The sequence below is a fragment of the Neomonachus schauinslandi genome, chromosome 11 (assembly GCF_002201575.2).
Source record: "Neomonachus schauinslandi chromosome 11, ASM220157v2, whole genome shotgun sequence".
NCBI classification, from domain to species: domain Eukaryota; kingdom Metazoa; phylum Chordata; class Mammalia; order Carnivora; family Phocidae; genus Neomonachus; species Neomonachus schauinslandi.
In genome coordinates, this window is record NC_058413.1 from 105,930,011 (window position 1) to 105,953,279 (window position 23,269).

General features: G+C 38.8%; 1 protein-coding gene across 3 annotated transcripts in view; it reads right to left on the reverse strand.

Moving 5' to 3' along the window:
* Positions 1-23,269, reverse strand: part of ELMOD1 (ELMO domain containing 1) — a 68,432-nt gene that overhangs the window by 22,421 nt on the left and 22,742 nt on the right. For 2 of the 3 annotated variants that reach the window (XM_044919176.1, XM_021696259.1), the window contains exons 2-6: positions 22,873-22,974; positions 9,803-9,984; positions 9,635-9,663; positions 8,703-8,800; positions 4,996-5,125 (exon numbers count right to left, since the gene is read on the reverse strand). In XM_044919176.1, the coding sequence (XP_044775111.1) occupies positions 4,996-5,125; positions 8,703-8,800; positions 9,635-9,663; positions 9,803-9,984; positions 22,873-22,889 (456 nt within the window). In that variant the 5' untranslated portion in view covers positions 22,890-22,974. The remainder of the gene's footprint in view (positions 1-4,995; positions 5,126-8,702; positions 8,801-9,634; positions 9,664-9,802; positions 9,985-22,872; positions 22,975-23,269) is intronic. The other variant, XM_021696260.2, reaches the window with a different exon arrangement.

Consider the following 23,269-nt stretch of genomic DNA (forward strand, 5'->3'; position numbering starts at 1 on the left):
CACACACACACACACACACACACACACACACACACACACACACACACTGGAATATTATGCAGCCATCAAAAGGAATGAAATCTTGCCATTTGCCATGACGTGGATGGAATGAGAGGGTATTATGCTAAGCAAAATAAGTCAATCAGAGAAAGATGATTATCATATGATCTCACTGATATGAGGAATTCTTAATCTCAGGAAACAAACTGAGGGTTGCTAGAGTGGTGGGGGGTGGGAGGGATGGGGTGGCTGGGTGATAGACATTGGGGAGGGTATATGCTCTGGTGAGTGCTGTGAATTGTGTAAGACTGATGAATCACAGACCTGTACCTTTGAAACAAATAATACATTATATGTTAAAAAAGAAAAAAAAAAAGTAGGAAGGGAAAAATGAAGGGGGGGAAATTGGAGGGGGAGAGGAACCATGAGAGATTATGAACTCTGAGAAACAAACTGAGGGTTCTAGAGGGGAGGGGGCTGGGGGGATGGGTTAGCCCGGTGATGGGTATTAAAGAGGGCACGTAATTGGAGAACTGGGTGTTATACGCAAATGATAAATCATGGAACACTACATCAAAAACTAATGATGTAATGTATGGTGATTAACATAACATAATAAAATAAAATTAAAAAAATAAAAAATAAAAATTCTTTAGGAACTGATTTGGTTACTGCCACAATGAAAAAAACAAACAAGAACGAAAGGAAACAGTTGGTAAAGCTCATCACACTCATTTGGTCAATAATTCGAAGGAATCTCAGGGCCTCACACAGTGGAGTGAAATGGCAAAAGCAAACACTTCATTTCTATAGGTAGCTTAGCTTATAAACCTCATTCATTAGGGGAATACTTTAGGGGAGTAAAAGTTCGAATAATGCTTAAAAAAGAAATCCATTTTAATAATTTCGTGTATCATGACAGACTAGACCAATGGCTAAAAAGTGTTCTTAATTAAGGTCTTAATCCTATCTGCTTTAATAAGGGCCACTTTCTCAGAAAATGAAAGTCGATTATGCTAAAGTACTTCTGTGAAGGGCTACCATGTGTATATTTCCTTTAAGAATGAGCTACTGGGGGCGCCTGGGTGGCTCAGTCGGTTAAGCGGCTGCCTTTGGCTCAGGTCATGATCCCGGGGTCTTGGGATCGAGTCCCGCATCGGGCTCCCTGCTCAGTGGAGAGTCTGCTTCTCCCTTTCCGTCTGCCTGCCTCTCTGCTTACTTGTGCTCTCTATCTCTCTGTCAAATAAATAAATAAAATCTAAAAAGTAAAATAGGGGGAAAAGTTTAAAAAAAAAAAAAAAGAATGAGCTACTGGATTCTCTCCTGATAGGCTCTTCTCTGAAAAAGTAAGGGGAGCAGGCAGGGTGGCCCTGAAGGGTGAGGTCATTTGTTGCATATATGGAGCTGACCAGAAACCTGAACAAAGGTGGCGGGCCTCTGATGGGGGGCTCTGTGGAGTTCAGCCCTCCAAACTGTGCTGGTGGCAATGGAATTATTACAGAGTTACCTGCTACAGGTAGGAGACCAGATCACCAAGGGCGATTCCTGTGGAAAATGACAAGCTTCAGATGTGGAAGCTGTACCCTGGGTCAGACTGTCATCCATCATGGCCTATGCTCTGTTTAACTCTGTTCTCTTTGCACTGAGCCTTTACCACAAACTTATTTCAACATTTCCCCTTGTCTCAGGTCTGCTGCAAGAGAGCAAGGGCAAGGCCACTTGTCTATCCATTCATTCAAGGAAAAGCAGTCTCACACCAAGGCCACCTTGGAATTATCTCTTCCCATCAGGAGAGGATCTTTTAATTTTGGGTTTGGTTTTGTTTTAGATGGGGTGGGGGGGGAAGGGAGGGGCAGAGAGAGAAAGAGAGAATCTTAAGCAGGCTCCACGCTTAGTGCTGAGCCCAATGCGGCACTCGATCCCATGACCTAAGCCGAAATCAAGGGTTGGATGCTCAAGTGACTGAGCCACCCAGGACTCCTATTTTTTTCTATTAAGTACATGACTTCACCTAAAATTTTCACCTTATTATTAATGTGGTTAGCAAATGTTTAATAGAATAACATATGGATGAATAACATATGGACAGTGCTATATGAACATAAAGTAATGGTACTCAGTTTCATCTCACCCTATATTTGAATGATCATAAAATCCAGATTTTTTAATATTTTAAGACTATAAGCACTGATAATGGTCTCCCGTGTTTATAAATCAAAGCACTTAAACAATATGGTAATATATTACCTAAGTCTCCAAATCAAGGGTTGGCCAAGTCTGCCTGGAAAGGGCCAGACAGTAAATACTTTAGGCTTTGGTGGCCAAATGGTCACTGCTGCAATTACTTAATTTTGTCACTGTAGTACAAAAGCAGCCGCAGACAGTGGTGTACACGTGTATTGACATACATCCAATAAAACTTGACTTACAGAAATGGGTGGCAGGCCAGATTTGGCCCGCAGGCCTTAGTTTGCTGGCTCTTGCTCTAAACAATTTATGAAGTGGGTAACAAGGGTATTACTACCCATTTTAAAGATGGAAGCAGCTTAAGATCAGGCAGTTAAACACAAACCACAGGCCAGCCTCTCGAAATACAAATGGGAACAAGACACAGTTCCTCCCTTGGGAGGTGGTGTAGTGCAGTAGCGTGGAGCCCTTTCTAACTGTGTGAGCTTGGGCGGTACTTAACTGCTCAGCCTCGTCTTCCTCACCTGAAGATCTCGCCACAAGGCTGTGACCGTTAAATGAAATAATGCTGTAAAACATTTACTGTAATGTTTAATGTGCGCTAAATACTCAATGTTTTATTATTGTTGATTTCATTATCATACTTGGGATTTGAATAAACTAAAGAAGAGAATAAAGACCCCATTCCTAAGTATTCTTGGGGAGGCTAGAGAAGATTTCAAAATCAAATGAGTAAGGATTTAAAAAAGTGCTAGCTTCTGCTATGAGAATAATAGGTAATAGAGGGAACCACATGAGCAAATACCTGGGCATAAGGGATGGCACGGCCTGTTCTGGGTCAAGGTGAATGACAGAGCATGGAGGATACAGGAGATACAGCTTGGAAAAATAGACTGCAAAGGGTCCAAAATGCCAAGCATGGGATTTCTTCTGTCAGATACAGGGAACCTAAAGTTTTTGACCTAAGGAATAACATGACTAGATAATCCCTCCAGCAGTATTTTAGAAGATGGAAGGGAGGAAGCTAATACTTAGTGGCAGAATTAAAAGGCTATTATAATGGCCCAAGCTGGAGATAATGCTAGAATAAGGTGGTGGGCATGGGAAACAGTCAAGAGCTATTTTGAGGGAGGTCTATGGATAAGATTTAGTGATTTTTGTAGATGCATAGTATCTCCCCAATTAGATTGCAAGACACTTGAGGGTAGACAAGATGCATTTCCTCAAAGTGCTTAAGGCAGTAGTGGACAGTCCTGGCTTTATACTTTATTAGCTGTATGCATCAGAATCTGGACTGAAATGCTTGTAGTTTGCTGTAGCTACCAACCGTCACCTTGCTTACCTCTTACAGCTGTGCCAGTAAAAATAACACAAACTCAAATCACAACCACATATAAAAGGTGTATCATAGAAGTTCTTGACTTCTTGTAGCTAATGAACCACAGTAATTCATGCTTTTCCCCGTATTTGTTGAAAACCCACTATGTGCAGCATCCATACAACAGATCAGCTAAGATGGTGCAAAGCAGGCACCCGGGTGTCACTGATTCTGAAGGCGTCATGACCCGGGTGTCCCTGATTCTGAAGGCGTCATGGCCATTCTAACGAATTCTTCAGCTGCCTGTGGCCACTCTGTTAATTTTTCCACTTCTCTTCTCTTTCATTCACCTCTCAGTTCTCACCTTGAAGTCATTTTAATTAAGCTTGATTTTAATTAGGCTATCAGAAAATATGATAAAAAAGGCAATAATAGGAAATGAAGCTCAGCCAGTAGGTTGGCTAAATTTAAGCAGAGCAGAAAGGGAAGAAGAAACACTACTGCTAAGAATGAGTCTTCTTTCATTTTTAGGGATTCACATCAGATATAGCACTAATTAGCAGAGACAAGTCATCTGCGTAAGTATTTACATACACAAAAGCATGCACTCCTTTACACAAAAATACAGCACTCCTTCACACAAAATTACAGCTCCTATTGACAGTTTTCAATAAGATAAAGTTAAGGCAGCTAAACAAATGTTTCCTTCCAATTTTGTTAGTGTATTTTTGTATTCTAGCAAAGGACAGGGAAGCACTCCATCCTAAAAAGCATCTATTTTCAGAAGTGAATTTAGAAAATATTCCAGATGAATAGTTCTAAAGGTTGGGTCTTAATTTCTTAAACTCCAAATTCAGTGTTTTGAGGTCAAGTTTTATTGGTGTTTAATAATGCACATCAGATCATATAAAATCTTTAAGGTTTTGCTTTGACAGCCAGAAGAAGTATTTACAAATGCATATTGTTCTTCTAACAGTTTTAATAAACCAGATATAAACTTTAACTTCCTCTTCTGATACTCTCCAAGTTACATGAATAAATAATCAGCAATAAGATCTTAGGTAATTTCCCAAGAGGGCTATTGCTGAAGCAGAAACCAACTTCATCATCTTTGATGTCTATTAAAAGTCATAAATGGAAATCCCAGGTCACTCTTTGACAAATGCTCTTTCTCCTACTGGCTTTCAATACAGTTAAACAGCCTAAACCTGAGCCAGAATATGAGCACTCATGGAAATCACCTCTGATGCTCTCTCAGATTAAAAAAAAAAAAAAAGACTTTACATTTAGCTTCCCACATGAATTTTCTAAAGAAGAATTTACCTCATACATCTGAACCAGCAAGCAAAGTAGGCTTTACCAACCAGTTACACGCCCGTGTCTTATTCATCTTTATACCCTCCCCATCAAAGCAGTGTCTAGCACTTAGCAGGTGCTTGGCAGAGGTTAGCTGACCTAAGAAAAGCACTGAAATGTGTTCGAGGTCTAACCTTCAAAAGCATTTCTTCATGTTGGGGGTTATCAGAATCATAGGGTTCTCTGCGCAGTTTTTCCACATCTGCGATAAGGTTTCTGTAGCCAACAATTTGCAGAAGGCAAGCCTGAAGAGAGATTCCCAACCTAAGGTGTTCAAAAACAGAAGAAACACACATGAGGAAAAACAAAACATATATTTTGGCATTTGTTCACTTGATATGTGCACAATAGGATTTCCACATCTATATAATATTGAGGAAATTGCTCGTACGGGATGTATTTAATCGAAGCCCAGTTTTTCTTTTCTTTTTGTGGACAAAGAACCGTATTTAGTTTACTGAGAAAAATAAAGGAATGTAACATTTCCTGCATTGGTCTCACAACCACTTCTTACTTGAGTGGAGGAAGCACAGTTTCTTTACTGAAGCTCCATATGGACAGTTGTAGAACTTGGCTAAAATTTACCTTTTGTTCTGGCCTTTTCTTAAACCAAGTTGCAACAATATGGCTTAAAAAACAAGGAAGATCATTTTGCCGGTGACTTAAGTAAGATGTAGAAAATATAGGTGATAATGTGTGTGAGAGAGACAGCTAGCTCTCAGGGGCACAGTGGAAGGAAAATTTCAAAACAACAATAACAAAACAAATACAAAAACATCTGTGCTCAGGAGCATCCCTGACAGATGACGCAATGCCAAGAGAAAGAAAGAACTACTTTATGAAGTTTCTCATTCCATTCTGACTGCTCTATTTGTCTGAATGCTTTTTCTTATGTTGAAACGAAATTTGCTTTCCTTATTACCAAGTGGTTCAAACTTTGTTCTCTGAGCAAATTTATTTCCAACTTTCCCCTGCCGTGACTACTTATTTTAAGATAGTGATTCTTTCTTCTAGTCTTATCTCCAGGGTTTAAAAAAAAAAAAAAAAATCCCGGATTTCTTCAGTTCCCTCTCATGGGACATGGGTTTCACATGTTTTATTCTCTCACTCAGTCTTCTCTGAATGTATCGTTTGAATAACAGCCCCCTTAAAACAGATCACCAGAACAGAAAACAGTTTAGCAAGCATGATATACAGAGGATCACTACTTCGTGTGACCTCAGTGTTGTTTTTCTCTCCTACAACATAGCAGATAAAATAGGGTCTTTTCAAGTAGTCACATAACAACTTTATCAAGCTACTGTCATGTAAATTATTCTCCTGTACTTGTTTGATGGCATTTTTAAATCTAAAGGCAGTATTTCACATTTATGTATTCCTGTTGTTTCTTTATAGCCATTCACTTTTGTAGCTCCAAGATAGTTGAACATTGGCAATTTCATAGGATTCTACTCAGAGTTACTGTCCAATATGCTCCTACTCCCAATTCACACTACATTTGAGGATTTTTGTTGTGGTGGTTATTATAATCATGACTATCTTTTTTTTTTTTTTTTAAGGAGAAAATGAGATAGTTAGAGGTTAAGTCTAACGCTGGGAGTAATAGAGAATCATACATTTTAAGATTGTATACCTATTCCACACATCGAGCACAGGGTCAGATAACCCAAATACTAAACTTAAATAAAACTTGAATGTTCAATTAAATGGCCCTTATAGTTATCTGTTACCAAAAAACTAAATGAGATACTTAAATTTAGGAAAAGGGCAGAGTGGCACTGGTCACCCAGGGAATCAATGTAGGACTGAGAAGAGAGTTGATTTTGAGGAAGAGAGCAAGAGAAATAAAACAGGAGGGAATAAGAGGAGCCAATTCCATTTTTTTCCCCATTTTTACTGTAGTAATTTTTCAAGTGCATAAACAGCACTTTGAAAAAAATGTAATTAAAACAAAATGTGGTTAAAAATTATGGAAGCAGCCCAAGTGTCCATCAATAGGTGAATGGATAAAGAAGATGTGTGTGTGTGTATGTGTATATATATATATACACATACATACACAATGGAATATTAGTCATAAAAAAGAATGAAATCTTGTTTTTTGCAACAACATGGATGGATCCAGAGAATATTATGCTAAGTGAAATAAGTCAGTCAGAGAAAGACAGATACCATATGATTTCACTCATGTGGAATCTAAGAAACAAAACAAAAACAAAGGGGGAAAAAAGGAGGCAAACCAAGAAACAGACTCTGAACTACAGAGAACACACTGATGGTCACCAGAGGGGAGGTGCGTTGGGGGAATGGGGGAAAGAGGTGATGGATATGAAGGAGGGCACTTGTTATGATGAGCACCAGGTGATGTATGTAAGTGTTGCATCACTATATTGTGCGTCTGAAACCAATATAACATTGTATGTTAACTACACTGGAATTAAAAAAAAAACAGTGTGGTTAATGGTAGTAATAGCTTGATAAATTATAAAACATTTCCCCTAGCCTTCTCTATTTCCTGATTTTTTTTACAGAAAATTATTTCATTTTAAAAATTACATTTTGTCATGTCAGTCTAGAAAAAAAGCACTGAAATCCACATTGAGATGTAAAAACACAGTCTACTACCTATAAGGGTTTTTCCCGCCCTAAAGGAAATCAAAAGAATAGATGACAAGGAAATGCTTCTGAATGAAACACATAACTTTCATAGAAGAGACAAAAAAGATTTACTGTTAAATTGAATCCAATCTCCAAATATGATTGTGGGTCTAATATATCCCTCATGCCCAACTGCAGTCTTAAATTTTTGGTTCAACTTAATTTAAAATGAATTGCCTTCTTATCATCTTCCCAAAGAAATAAAATATATGTCAGAGGTTTCAAAAAGACATTTGCTGTATAATTAAATCACCCTCAATGACTGAATAAGGAAAAGACAGCTAATTAGCTGAAGTGTCTACAGAAGAATGCTGTGGAGACCATGTGGAAATGAGGAGTTTTGTGATGAGCCCCAATTGCTAGTACCCAGAATCCCTCCCTCCAAGAGACAGACCTATATGCAGCACTCTCTGAAAGTCTCTTCAACTACAGCTCCCTGTCTTTGGCAATTAAAAGCCTTTCTCAGCAATAATGTGAAGTTCTCGCCTATGCACATCTAAAAGACAGTTTGATTGTTACCTACCTAAACTGTCTCTAAATATATCTGCCTGCGGAATTTATTCTACCCAACATCCTTAGCCCAAAATTTTACTGAAAAACTCCTCTACCCAAGGGAAACTATAAAGCTAACTTTAAACGTCATGTACATTGCCAAATGCATTTTAATATTTCTAAGATGAGATGAGTAAATTACAAAGTTCTGAAGTCTTCATATAAAAAACCATCTCTCCCTCCCACACATGCCAGTCTTCTTGACAAGCAAGTAGGAACCGTCTCCAAGATTATCAGCCTGTCATAAACTGAAGGAATATTTTTGATGGAGCAGAATCAGCTTAGGCACATTTACAGTGTGAACGTTTACTGTTAGTGTAAACAGGTGTTGCACGGAGCCACTGTTGATAAATGGGCTCCCTTGATTTCATCTTCTGATATCAGAGCATCCATGAGATTTCTTACTACAGCTCAGAAGCATAAGCATAAATCATAACAGAACTAGAGAGTTGCTGCTATTTACAAATATGAAAAAGGCACTTTTTTTCTTTATTCTTCATCTGAAAACCAGGCATATTGCAGATGATTGTGGTAGGGAGAGAGGGAGAGCATGCTAGCGAGCTCAGCACTACAGAAATACTAAGTACGTGCCATGTGTTCTGTGTTTACAACAGCATAAATGCATTCTTACTGTGGATTTATGTCGGGGTTAATTTTCTTCAGTTCCATGATGTCCTCTATAGTTTTCTCAATGGCGTCAGGGTGAACACTCACTGAAGTCTGCAGCAGCTGGAAGACATGGTTCAGGCAATTCCCTTGTCAAGAGCATCAGTGACTTGAGCGGGATCTATTTAGATGGGACTTCAAGTATTTGCTTAGAGCTTTTAAATGAGACTAAATTAAAACTAAGCTAAAAGCAAAAATTGGTTTCATATTTGAATTCTAGTAAATTAGGCATTTTCACAATAGGGGGGTAGTGCAGTTTTCCTGATTAAGGTAATTAACATAAAACAAGGTTTTGTTTTTTTTTTTACTATTTTCATCTTTTTCAAGCTATTTATATTGAAATTTTATTTTTCTTATCCATTATACATGGTTTCCATTGTTAATGGGCAGTATGCCAATGACTAAGTGAAGTACATGGAGGATATAGTCTCGAGGATGCCAAAATTAAGTAATAATATTCAGGAATCTTGAAAAAAAACACCCCCCAGCTTTTCTCTCTTATGTGGACGCTTAACTGCTATACAAACTAGCATAGTGGCTTCTCTGATTTTCTTGGGAAATCTTGAGTATAAAGTTAAATGATTTGGATATTTAAGAAGTGCCAGAGAGTTAACATTGCTCTTATTTTCAAGGAATATTTATTCTATAATTTGGAAAGTATAAAAAATCAACTTCAACAATGAAGTCATAAGTGCATCATAAATCTGCCTAGAAATTCATATATAGTAGCTGCTCTCATGTCAAAAGTGGAGTGGCTTGTGATGGGCAAGTAACTCTTTCTTCTCAGTTTGCACAGCCATTGGTATATTTTTGTTTCTTAAAATGTTTAGTTTTTGATAATGGAGGTAAGCCTCCAAGTGAAAAGTTGCTGGAAAATATAGAAACAATTTTACTTACCTTACTTTTTGAATCCCTCAGTGATGTTTCTGTAAAAGTGACAATTAAAAAAAGCCATTCAAAAATTTTCCTTTACAAGTGGTTTAAAATTACTGTACACAAATATAACACACTATTCCACCATCCCACCAAGCTTACATTTGGCTTACTTCTTTGTTTCATGCTTACCGATTTTCATGGTTCTAGAAGCCCCAGGCTTGGTATTGTAACATATCCGTTGCAATTCACATCTTCCAGTCAGCTTCCTCATTACAAATTTTAGGCAGCGCCACAAAAATTTACAGTAAAAATACAGGCACACCTGGAACAACATTCTGTCAAAGACAAAAGACAGCACCCTTCCACTAGAACTCTGGAAGAGAACAGAAAGCAGCCACCACCAGCAGGAAAAGCCCAGAAGAAAATCAACCATTAGACTTCTGGGTTTACAAGCATATTTTATTTTTCTAATCCCATGTTATTTTTATTTGACATATCTACAAAACCCATTATTGGGAGGGAAGCCCAGGGTCTGTGAGGATGCACTATCTATCACTGCAAGCAACTCCAGAATGCTCTAGTCTAGTAAATTTGATATTCCAAAAAACCGAGGGTGAGGCTCAGCCAAGAATCCTTTCTTTTCCTACCTTTGCCTAAAAACATTTTGAAAATAAATCAGTACATCAGTACCTTGAAGACAGTATCCTTGTGTTTTAGAAGTTGTCTCTCTCCCTTAGTCTTGGGGAAGAACATGCTATGGCAGCTGTCTTCTTCTGCCTCTGGAGACAGCCTCTCAGCTAGTCCTAGTCAGTTTCCAGCCCCTCCTTAGTGCCTTTTTTGGCCAGGGGGCCACTATTTTGAGTCTTCCTCTCTTTGATTCTTGCTCTCATTCTTTCCCTCCTTCTCTCTGCTTTCCTTTAGGCACTGTTGTCCCCCTACAGCACTTGCTTGTGTAGCACCTGTCTTCTCTGCTGCCCAGTCCCACCACTTCTTGGACTTGCCAGAAGGCTCCTCATCAGTTCATTGAACAAGTGGGTTGACCTTTAGTTCTCCAACATTCTCTGATTTAAACCTTCCCCACACTCTACCTCTTGACAAGTTTGTTCTTGGCTCCTGCTAACAAAGTTTTCTTTATAGCACCCTCTGTCTCACTCCAGTAATTCCTCAACAAACTATGAAGTGTATAGTTGCCAATCATGTACTTACAACGTCTTTGGCACATGGGGATTTGTGTTTTATGCTGACTTTTATTTTTAATATGTGAGTGTCTTCCACTTCACAGTACTGTTTAGAGTCTCAAAATGACTCAAGCTACATAAGTAAAGAGAACTTCTCATCCAGGAACTTATTTTCAACCCATCTTCTCTTCCTACTATGCATTCCTTGGAGGCAGAATTATTTATATAACTTCCTATTGGTGTCATTTCTAAAAGATGTTTCTTTTTCACAAATGTTCACTAATTCCCTCCAACTCTAACATAAGGTGATCCAGGGTCACTCAGATTAATGAGAGTAGTTAACTAATAGCCTTAGTGATGTGATCCATCTATGAATATGAACATTTTGATTGTGTTCCTTTGCGTAATTGCTCTGGCTCTAATATTGGACTGCCTGTGTTAAAAATAAAAATTCTAATAGGCTTATTTGTACAAGGGCCTGGGATCTATATCATGTAAATGCAAAGGGAACGAAGGAAACAGTAAGTAACGAAACTGCTATGCTAAGATACCACAATGGAATCCTTTGTAGGCAATAAAATTATGTTCTAGAAGATCTAGTAACACGAGAAAATGTCATAATATGCTTAACAAATAGAAAAAATTAGAAATAAACACATATGAAATGATCTACTTTTTCTTTAAAAAAAATTTAATGGTGGGGCGCCTGGGTGGTTCAGTTGGTTTAGTATCTGACTCTTGATTTCAGCTGTGGTCATGATCTCAGGGTCTTGAGAACAAGTCCTGCACCAGGCTCCACGTTGCACATGGAGCCTGCTTAAGATTCTCTCTCCCTCTCCCTCTGTCCCTCCCCATCCCTCTCTCTCTTGAAAAAAAAAAATTGTGATGTATGAACAAGAAGAAAAAGATGCAGGATATACAACAAAAATGTTAACAGTGGTATTTCTAGGTAAAGGAATTATGAGTACTTTTAATTTTCATTTTTGGCTAAGTATATTTTCCTTTTGTACATTTTATTTTATTTAAGAAAAAAAGGTTTTAACAATTAAAATGTATAAAATGATCACCAAAAGCCATTACAGAAATGCATATAAAATATCTATGTGAAGTCAGATTCTGCTGCAAGATAAAAAATGGATTTACTATCTCATAAAATCTGAAATTCAACTATTTTAGTCGAATACATCCTAAAATGTATTAGGATTGAGGTTATCAGCTTCCCTCCTCCCAAAAAAAGGTAACCTAAAAATAAATTTAGAGGAACACCTTTTTTTTTTTTCAAGATTTTATTTATTTATTTGAGAGAGAGAGCATGAGCGCGCACAAGTTGGGGTTAGGGGCAGAGGGAGAAGCAGGCTCCCCCGCTGAGGGAGGAGCCCGATGCAGGACTCCATCCCAGGACCCGGGATCATGACCTAAGCTGAAGGCAGACACTTAACCAGCTGAACCACCCAGGGGCTGCTAGAGGAACATTTTAATTCAATGAGTGAGAAATGTTATGAAACTTCAACTTTCTCTCTTGGAAAAAATTTTCTGTTTTTCCACCTAGTAGACCGCCATGCCAGAAGAAAAGACTGAGCAATATCTTTGTTAACTGGTCACTAGCCAAGTGGTAATGATATTACAGGTTGGCTTTATGCCTGTTACTAAGTTGAGGATAAAAGCTTTCCATGATCTGTCCTTATGGTGCACATGTCATTTGCCTAGCACGGGAGCCAACGCCACAAACGAAGCCTCTTCAGTTCATGTGTCAGGACTCCTAGGACAATCAGGTTCTTGTAGTACCAAATCTTCATAGATGAAAGGGTTCTGATTATTGTTTAGGGAGTATCTTTGTATTTACTCTACTTAGGGTTCAAGCCACCAGACCATTTTATAGCTTAAATTAAACTGGAAAGTTTCCCCCATGCAACTTCTCCATCAGATCCATACAAAGATGTGGCTTGAGGCCTAGAAGTGTCTTCCTAGGGCCAGGGAGTGTCCAGGTGTACAGCGGCTTCTAGCCCATCTGTAGTTTCTCCCACTGGCCTCCTTGCACGCGAGAAGAAAATGCCTGGGGAGCTGTTTTGCATTAAGACAGCCTTACATAAAAGGAGAGAAAAGACATCATGTTCTGTTTGCTTTTCTCTTTTCTTTTTTTTCAACTCCCCTGAGGAGGTTCCTACTGTCAAAGACTGGAAAACCCAGTGGAAATGTACAGTGAGGGGTTCAAGATGCTGCATCATCCCTCTGGGCTCATCTCTCTGAGGTATACCGCATCCCTCTCAAAAAAGTCACAGAAACACTGTCACAAACTGTGCACAAGAAATGCCCATTCACTTGCAGAGTGACATTTATACACTGCTTCTTTACTCTTTTGTAATTTCTGGGCCAGTTGTCCTGATAATAATATTAATTATGAAGGATATTATGTTAATTTTTTTCCTAATGGGCCAAAACACCCACAAATATTTCATTAAAATGCCAGCTCACTATGCTAGGCACTGTGTTTTCTTGCTTTGCTAGGTACTTTGTATTTTTTCAAGCTAGATCATCAGGTCAGTGTTTTGACAGATATAATTTATTTTGCATTTAGATCATAAATCTAAGGCATGGTCAGAAATGGAAACACCAGTGCTGCCCTTTACTTTGGAAGCCTTGCTTTGATGACAAAAACAATATCCAACTTGCTTGGATAGGACCAGATCAGCAAAGCCTCCCTATGAGCATCTCAGGATGGCTGTTCTTCACCATTGGGTGTTGCCAGGGGCTTACTTTTAAAATTTTTGGACTTATTTAAGTCCCCAAATTGTAAAGTTTATGAAAAAACTGTTGAAGATCCAGAGGAGGATAAACATGATTAAATATTTTGGGAGAAATTTGGGACAATATTTTGGCATGTTTACCCTGAAAAGGAAGAACTCAAGAAATGGATCTTCAAATGCTTTCAAGTTGATCCATGGTTGGTTTAGGTGAAAAGGGATGGAAGGAAGGAAGGAAGTTCCTACTCTCAGAATAAGAATTATAGCCACACCCTCTCCACCATCTGCACACTATTCAGAGGTTTTATAATGCTGCTTGGTCTTTCCTCCTGGCCTAACTCACCAAAACAAGAGGCTTACTTTTAATTAGAGGAATCTTTTGCTTTTTTTCTTTAAAACACTAGACTTATTTTCTTAGTTCTGATGGAAGATTCTCAACTCACTACTGAAAAGATCTGCATTTGGTAGGAACAACAATAACATTCTCAAGAGTACTAGGAGAGGGCGCCTGGGTGGCTCAGTTGGTTAAGCAACTGCCTTCGGCTCAGGTCATGATCCTGGAGTCCCGGGATCGAGTCCCGCATCGGGCTCCCTGCTCGGCAGGGAGTCTGCTTTGCCCTCTGACCCTATCCCCTCTCATGTGTTCTCTCTCATTCTCTCTCTCTCAAAATAAAAAAAAAATAAAATCTTTAAAAAAAAAAAAAAAGAGTACTAGGAGAAAATACTGATCACTGTCCTGTTTTTAATAATTGTATGCATAGACAACAATTTTTGTGTTCGTTTCTGTTTCTTTTTTTTAATCACAGCATTTTGATGGTGTTCCAGAAGGACTTATTGTGGCTTCCTAACAATGAATGCCTTGCACAAGCACTGGAAGAAACTGATTTAATAATAAGAACTACTTACGCATGTTTTATTTCCAACATTTTCATTACAACTGCTTGTTAATACGCTGCTGAGTAAGGTTTATGGTGGAGTTCACAGCAGTGTTTTTCCACAAGGCAGTTATGAACACTTCTGTTATTTAACATCCATTCTCTGGCTTGAACCAGAATAGCCATCCGATGTAAATCATTCAAAATGGATCATATCTCTAACACCAAATAAAAGCGAGCTCCTGTCTTGTGGTGCTTTGTTAGAGGAATCCACACAGCAGGGATGGGGCCCCTGAGATGGGAGAATCACCCAGAACCATGCAGCCCCCTGCCTGTGGGGGGAGGGTGGGCACCTGTAGTGCAACACTACTCCAGCATCTTAAATTTGTGACTGACGTCTTCGTTTGGAATAGTAAGAGAAAAGTGGCTTATTTTGAACAGTTTCAATGAGTTTGCTAATGAGAGTGAATTCTTGCTTGAAGAAATCCTGTAATAAATAAGAGGTACGCTACTGGTGAGGAAGGATACATACAAAATAATCACATTTCTTGGTCAAGCCACAGTTTCCTACACGAAACACTTTCCATCTAAGTGGCCATCAAGAACAACAAACTGCTCAATGTTTTCAGCATTTCATGCATTTTCTGAAATGATATTTAAAAAACTAGTTGTTGGGCGCCTGGGTGGCTCAGTCGTTGGGCGTCTGCCTTCGGCTCGGGTCGTGATCCCAGGGTCCTGGGATCGAGCCCCGCATCGGGCTCCCTGCTCAGCGGGAAGCCTGCTTCTCCCTTTCCCTCTGCCTGCCTCTCTGCCTGCTTGTACTCTCTCTCTCTGTCAAATAAATAAATAAAATCTTAAAAAAAAAAAATAAATAAATAAATAAATAAAATAAAAAACTAGTTGTTCTGTTGGAGTTGCTAATTAGGGGCACTGGCAATCAACTGGAAATTAACTTGTCAGTAGTGGTTTGGCCTAGTCAATGGGCCCCTCTCTATAATGAGCTTGCTACTACTAAGAGAGGCTGGACAGGACCTGATGCATGAACTGATATTATGAAATCACAACCATTTGTGGGCCTCTAGAAGAACAAGAATGTTTCCCCCCATCGAGCCCAGTGCCCTGGGCATGAAGATCACACTGCCTTTAAAAAGTAGTGATATAAATTTATCATGGATTGACACCATTCCAAATTGCCCAGCAAAGGGCACTGTTTTTACATTCCAGGGAAATTTTATCTGAGGGCTTAGAGAGCGATAGCTGACAGAGGGATAACTAAAACAATAAATAAATTCATGGTTTATCTAGTATGGACTAGACTAGATATGGACCCTCAACTCTATGGTATAGAGCATATGGATCTAGAACTCTATGGTCATATCTATGGTCTAGATATGGATCCTCAACTCTATGGTCAAATAGTCTTCGACAAAGCAGGAAAAAATATGCAATGGAAAAAAGACAGTCTCTTCAATAAATGGTGCTGGGAAAATTGGACAGCTATATATAGAAGAATGAAACTCGACCATTCTCTAACACCCTACACAAAGATAAAGTCAAAATGGATGAAAGACCTCAATGTGAGACTGGAATTCATCAAAATCCTAGAGGAGAACACAGGCAGCAACCTCTTCGACCTCAGCCACAGCAACTTCTTTCAAGACACATCTCCAAAGGCTAGTGAAACAAAAGCAAAAATGAACTTTTGGGACTTCATCAAGATAAAAAGCTTCTGCACAGCAAAGGTAACAGTCAACAAAACAAAGAGGCAACCCACAGAATGGGAGAAGATATTTGCAAATGACACTACAGATAAAGGGCTGGTATCCAAGATCTATAAAGAACTTCTCAAACTCAACACCCAAAAAACAAATAATCAAGTCAAAAAATAGGCAGAAGACATGAACAGACACTTCTCCAAAGAAGACATACAAATGACTAACAGACAAATGTTCAACATCATTAGCCATCAGGGAAATTCAAATCAAAACCACATTGAGATACCACCTTACACCAGTTAGAATGGCAAAAATTGACAAGGCAAGAAACAACAAATGTTGGAGAGGTTGTGGAGAAAGGGGAACCCTCTTACACTGTTGGTGGGAATGCAAGTTGGTACAGCCACTTTGGAAAACAGTGTGGAGGTTCCTCAAAAAATTAAAAATAGAGCTACCCTATGACCCAGCAATTGCACTACTGGGTATTTACCCCAAAGACACAGATGTAGTGAAAAGAAGGGCCATATGCACCGCAATGTTGATAGCAGCAATGTCCGCAATAGCCAAACAGTGGAAAGAGCTGAGATGCCCTTCAGCGGATGAAGGGATAAAGAAGATGTGGTCCATATATACAATGGAATGTTACTCAGCCATCAGAAAGGATAAATACCCAACTTTTACATCAACATGGATGGGACTGGAGGAGATTATGCTAAGTGAAATAAGTCAAGCAGAGAAAGTCAATTATCATATGGTTTCACTTATTTGTGGAACATAAGGAATAGCATGGAGGACATTAGGAGAAGGAAGGGAAAAATGAAGGGGGGGAAATTGGAAGGAGAGATGAACATGAGAGACTATGGACTCTGAGGAAACAAACAGAGTTTTGGGGCGGGTGGGGGGATGGGTTAGCCCAGTGATGGGTATTAAGGAGGGCATGTACTGCATGGAGCACTGGGTGTTGTACGAAAACAATGAATCGTGGATTACTGCATCAAAAACTGGTGATGTATGGTGACTAACATAATAAAATAAAAGTGAAAAATAAAAATAAAAAAGAAACTAAAAAGTATTTAAACATAATCTCAAATATAAAGTTTTATTATAAATAAAAATATTTTTAAAAATATAATATAAAAAATAAATATAGAATAAAATAATATAAAATAAAAATTTTAAAAAGTCATCGTCCATAATAGGCCTCAAAATCTTCTAGAGGGCATAAGGAGTTGGCTTGTTACTCTTACAGATTCACTACATAGAGGATGTTCTCAGTATTATGAATATATTAATATCTGTTTAGTTAAAGACCTGGAGTAGCTGAAGGAAAGAGATTTGAGATGACTTGGGGAGAAAAATTAAAAATGATCATTGAAAGTTCCTTCTTGGAACTGAACAAATACAAAATGAGAAATTGTGTAGTACAGAACAGGGGGTGGGGATATGGCAGAGGGAAGAGGTGGATAGGAGTCAAGAACTTAATGTCACTGCAAATCCCATGCCCATCCCTTATCCACAAAGAACTTCTAGTCTAGTAAAGAAAATGACAGTAAAAACAGAAACAGTGTGATAATTCTATAAAAGAAATGGTCCAGAGTGTTAGAGAGGCAGAGGAGAGAAAGTACCTTCCTCTGAGATTGGACAGGAAAGCCAGCTCTTGGCGACTGATTTTCCTGACAAGGAGGCAGAAACAACATGGAAAATCAGTATGCCTTCCTCCCTTCAGAACAAAAGTGAAACATACAATAGTTCAATGAATGAAATGCAAACCAACACTTATTGAGTGTCCCTGCCTTTCATTTATCTTGCTCATGCTCTGGAGGAAGAGCTTCCCGAACAGTGAAGTGGCCAAGAGTCAGTCTTGAAAAGCTGAGGGAAAGCAAAGGAGCAGGAGAGCAGGGCTGCCGACAGTGGAGCTCTAACACAGCTAGATGGTGAGGCCACCCGCAGGAAACTGCCTAGAAAACTTTTCAGGTTAACATATTTCAACAAGGATACGGAAACAGTTTTTTGTTGTTGTTTTATTTGAACGCAGGGAACAAGATGATTTAAAATATATGTATGTGTAGATATACATACATGTGTACATGTGTGTGTGCACATGTATGTATATACATATATGATCAACATGCACGTGTGTGTGTGTGTGTCCTAAGAAAGAGAAAACTATGGCTAAAAGTACCGGTCTCCAGTGAGAGAGGTATTTGGATGCTCAGGCCATAAACCTTCCCCTTTTCAGGACTCCGCCTCTGTATTTCCTAAGCTCAGTCATTGTTTCAAGCAGTGTTAACCAAATTCTGGAACAACTACATGCATGACTGTACACACCTTCTGCCCTTTACAAGTAGTGGAAATGGGTTGGTGCTGAGTGGAAATACCGCTTGATTAAGTAGGGAAGTGTCTGGAAGCCTGACTTCCATTCTAGCCTCGATTTGCCACTATTGAACTATATGACTTTGGACAAGAGACTTTGCTTCTCTGGGTCTCTGCCCTCTCATTCGTCAGGTGAAGGGAATGGGCTAGCTTTCTGGCTCTGAGAGAAGGCTAGACATGTGTCGCAAGGCAAAAAGAGTTTTCATCGGACTCTCCCTTCTCTTCAAGTCCCACTGTAGGTCTGGCTGAAAAGGTTACCATGCTCCTGGGCTGTGTTATGCCCGGCCTGCAAAGGTCTCCGAGAACTGCCCCAAGTTTATCTTTGCCGCTTCTCTTCTACTCATCCTAAAAAGGGTCTACAGCCAATAAACCTGGACCACCTGCTGCTTGTGGCAGCTGGTCACAGTTTCTCAGCCCTTTTTCCTTCCCAGCGTCTGCTCCACCTCCCACACCCTCTGTCCTTCATTAAAAATACTAACTTCTAGTCCTTCCTTTCCCTCAGCCTCACCTCAGTGAAGCCTTCCCTGAAAATTCCTGCCACAAAATGCCTGTGGCACATTAGTGAGCACATTCCTACTTATATCAGAGTTTTATATGTGTGTGCCTCATCTCTGTAGCATGTGGTAGGTTTGGAGCAGAGGTCCCCACATACTTGCTTTTGTGTCACCTACAACACCTCACAACAGGCACAGAGTGAGGAGGTAACATGGTGCAGAAATGATGAGAAACATCTCTGAAGGCAGACAGGCCTGCCTTCAAATATCTGTGTGCCCCTGGATGAGTTATTTAACTTTGCTAAGCCTTCTTGCCTTGCTCTGTACAAAGGGATAGTAATCCCTACTTTGTTACAATTGTTATAAAGAGAAAATAAAAATTAAAAATGTGGGATACTACTAGAATTATTAGCAGTAAGTGCCTACTAAATGAATCAGTGGACCGAGATATTAATCAAGTGTGAATGTTTTAAAAAACCAATTTACAGATATTTTTGTTAGTTGGAAGCCTTTATTTATCTAATGATAGCAGTAAAATACTTTCTCCCCTGCCTTCACTGCTTTATAGCCAGCACTTGGGTATAAATTTGTTCTATTTCTCAAAATTTCTCCCAAGGAGGTGTGAGTGTGACAGATGCTTTCCTTCCCGCTCTTCTGCCTAAGGGAAAAAGGTACGCAGTGAAGTCCATGGCCAAGAAAGTGAGATCCCGAGACTAGGACAGTTGGAAGCAATTATTTACATCGAGTGACTTAAAAGATTCCCTTTATTAGAAAATTTCATAATGTACTGATAACTGTAAAAAATACAATTTCAATAAAAAATCCTAGCATGGGAAAAGATCTTAGTACAAGTTTTAAGCCATCCCTATTATATACATCAACTTAATTAAAATTAATAAAATATATAAACTAAACCCTAAGCCTCAGTTCTATTTGGGGCTCAAAAAGTTCCCCCTCTTTTTCTGATCATCTACATAAATTCACTTTCTTCTGCATTTTATCTTTGTATTCCCTTAATGCAGACCATGGCTAAAGTCACTGAATGACTACAGGTTACTTATCTAGTATCCTATATCTACTCTCCATTTCAAATATACCCATCAGCTAGGTGTACTAATCCTGTGGCAGTTATTTCTAATATTTCATGTAATGTTTTTTTAATCAAATATTTTCTCTACCCTGCTATGCTCTGAACAGTTACACCATTGATACACTTGGTGACAGTCACACTGATGGCAGCAGTGAGCTAGAAAGAGTGGAGTGTGGGTATCATGTCACTTAACTGTGGATTAAAATCCATTCTTTACCCCAACTTGGTTTAAGATTAACCTCATTTCTGCTGGAGCTATACATGAAGCATTTCATTCTAGAGCAACTCAGAGGCTGACTGATTTTAACCACTCTGTGGGCTTTTAAATAATACTGAATTCTTCTCAGAATCAACTCCTTATTCTGCATAATGTATTTGCTGAGCTCAGGAATAAACACCTAATTTGTTCAGGCTGTGTTTACATAGCCTCCTCTTTGGTTCAAATCAATCAAAAGATTTGATTCAATCAAAAGATTGCCGAAATTGTCCCACATCTGTGCAAAGGGACTACAGGGGAAAAAAGGTAATCTTAAATGACCCGATAGAGCTTGTAATTCAGGGTAATTCTCCTTGCCCTCTTATCCTTCCGATTCCATAAACACCAACATATAGTGAATACGTACATTATAACTTAATAAAAAGCATTAAAAACACCAACATAGGGCGCCTGGGTGGCTCAGTTGGTTAGGCGACTGCCTTCGGCTCAGGTCATGATCCTGGAGTCCCGGGATCGAGTCCCGCGTCGGGCTCCCTGCTCAGCAGGGAGTCTGCTTCTCCCTCTGACCCTCCTCCCTCTCATGCTCTCTGTCTCTCATTGTCTCTCTCGCAAATAAATAAAATCTTAAAAAAAAAAAAAATAAAAAAAAAAAACAAAAAAAAAAAACACCAACATATAATGAATACACACACATTATAACAATAAAAAAGCATTAAAAACACAAACTAAGGCCAAAGCAATAATCAGCTTGGGGCAGTGATTGAGTTTCCTTTTATTATTTCAAAACCAGTGGTCAATGAAAATCCTCAAGTTTCTTTCTTGATATGTAATCTGTTACCCTAGCTTCCATTTCATATAAATGATCAATGTCAAGTAATATTTGTAAAACATATGTCTCGAGTTGAAAGAGAAGGATTTGTATCAGAACACGGAACTGACTGGGATGTGCTGGTTCTGTTCTTCTTGGTGCTAGCCTGTGTGAAGTCACAGCAGGTTTTTATCAGACTAGTTCTCAGTCCCAAATACAAATTAATTCCAAAAATGTTCTCATCTGTACTAGACACAGTGTTGTAGCTATTCACCTTACCAGAAGACTAACAGAAACAAATGCTACTATTTCTCCTAAAATGGCTGGTTGTAAGGCTGCTCAAGTTTTTCTACATGAAGACTCTGAAGAAGAAATCCAGTAGACGAATCTTGCTCCAGACTTCACCACTACCATCTCCCCCTTTTCAAAAGGAGCTCCTGACCTCTAAGCTTCATCTAACACTAAAACCTTCTGCAACTAAAAGACACCATGTTTACATTCAGGAGGGATTCATAAATAGAATGTGTAAGTAGATGGGTTAATTACCACGGCAACCACAATCATGTCAGGTCAGTACTTTGCTGGCATATGTCCTAGTGATTTTTCAAATACTACCCTTTTACACAGCTGAGATAAACAGGCTGAGGAGTATTCTGTACAATAAAACCAAAGCTAATGCCTGTAAATGGTTTAACAGTGACCTCCTGAGAGGTTTCCATAATTCTAAGACCAGTAGCCCCACCAAAACACAGTGAATCCCACACAAACTGATCTAGGTGTTCCAGACACAGTGATGCAATCAAAATCAGTGAGGGAAAGAAAATCTTAAATGGAAGCCACTAAAAGAACGAAATCATTTCCTAAAAGAAGTGAGCCCACTAATTATTTGCTTAGAGAAAACAGCCAGAGCAAGGGGCAGGAATGTGTAATAGAGGTAGGCTATCTTGAGGAAAAGAAACTTAATATTCTGGAAAGTACGTATTATTTTCTAAGTTTCGGGACCAGAATAACTCTATTTTGTCGTATTTTAATATGATGTAAAATTTCTCTGGGAATTTCATTAATGGATTGTGAATGGCTGTTAAAATACTCTTAAAAATAATTATAATTATAGGTCCAGCCAAATGGCTTTCAGAACAGTACAATATCACTACGGAACACACCAGCATATATGTTACTCTATACAGCACAATCTTGAGGGAACCAACAATGCAGAGTTCAGACGCATCAAGGAGGCAGGAAGAGCAAAAGCTTAGAATGCGTATATTATATATATGTGTATATATGTATGTTTTATATGCATATATATATATTTTTTTTTTTAGCAAGAAGGAATGTTTGAAAATGCCTGTATGAATAGCCAGCTAACCAAAATCTAAATTAAGGAATATTTAAAATTACTTTTTTCAGGAAAATGATTCCACACAATTATACTGATTCCTTAACTACTTACTGATTCCTCAAACCTCAGCCTTAAGGCTTTAGAGACACATGGCATCCAGGTTGTCCAAAGTACACCTGCTCCTTGCTTTTGTGCCTGTGCTCTCTTATAATCTCCTACGGGTAAGTGCTCTCTTAGCATCAGTATTCAGATAGGGCAGCAGAGGAAACTTGTGACCAAATTATTCTTAGCTAAAGTACAATGCTATTTTATGCAATCCTAAGAGATCTGGTTATAGGATTACAAATGGTGAACAGAGAACTATTTTCCTAATTTGGAAGGAAGTTTCTCCATTTTAGAGGGCTCAAGCAGGCCATAAATACTTACCTCAGGAAGTGCTTCATTGTGCCCGTTTTGATTATCTAGGTGTTATCCAAACTGTCCCCAAGTAATTGCTTCCAAACTTGCCTTTGTCAGAGTAAGTGTAAGCTGTGGGAAGAAATTTAATATATTTACTATTAATGGGGCTAGAAATCCCAAACCCAAGATTACTGCTTACCTTACATTAATAAGCAGATAATGTGCTATGCACCCAGAACATGATCAACTAAACTGCTCACATAGCATTGCAATTCGGTGGATGGAGATTAGAGCCAAAGGCTTTCACTTTATAGTTACATAATTAGTCTTTCATTGTAGGTCCCTTGCTGGAGAAAGAATTCGTTTCATAAGCAACCTCTTCAATAGTAAGGGTTTTCTCTGTTTTGGGTATTATTCCTATATT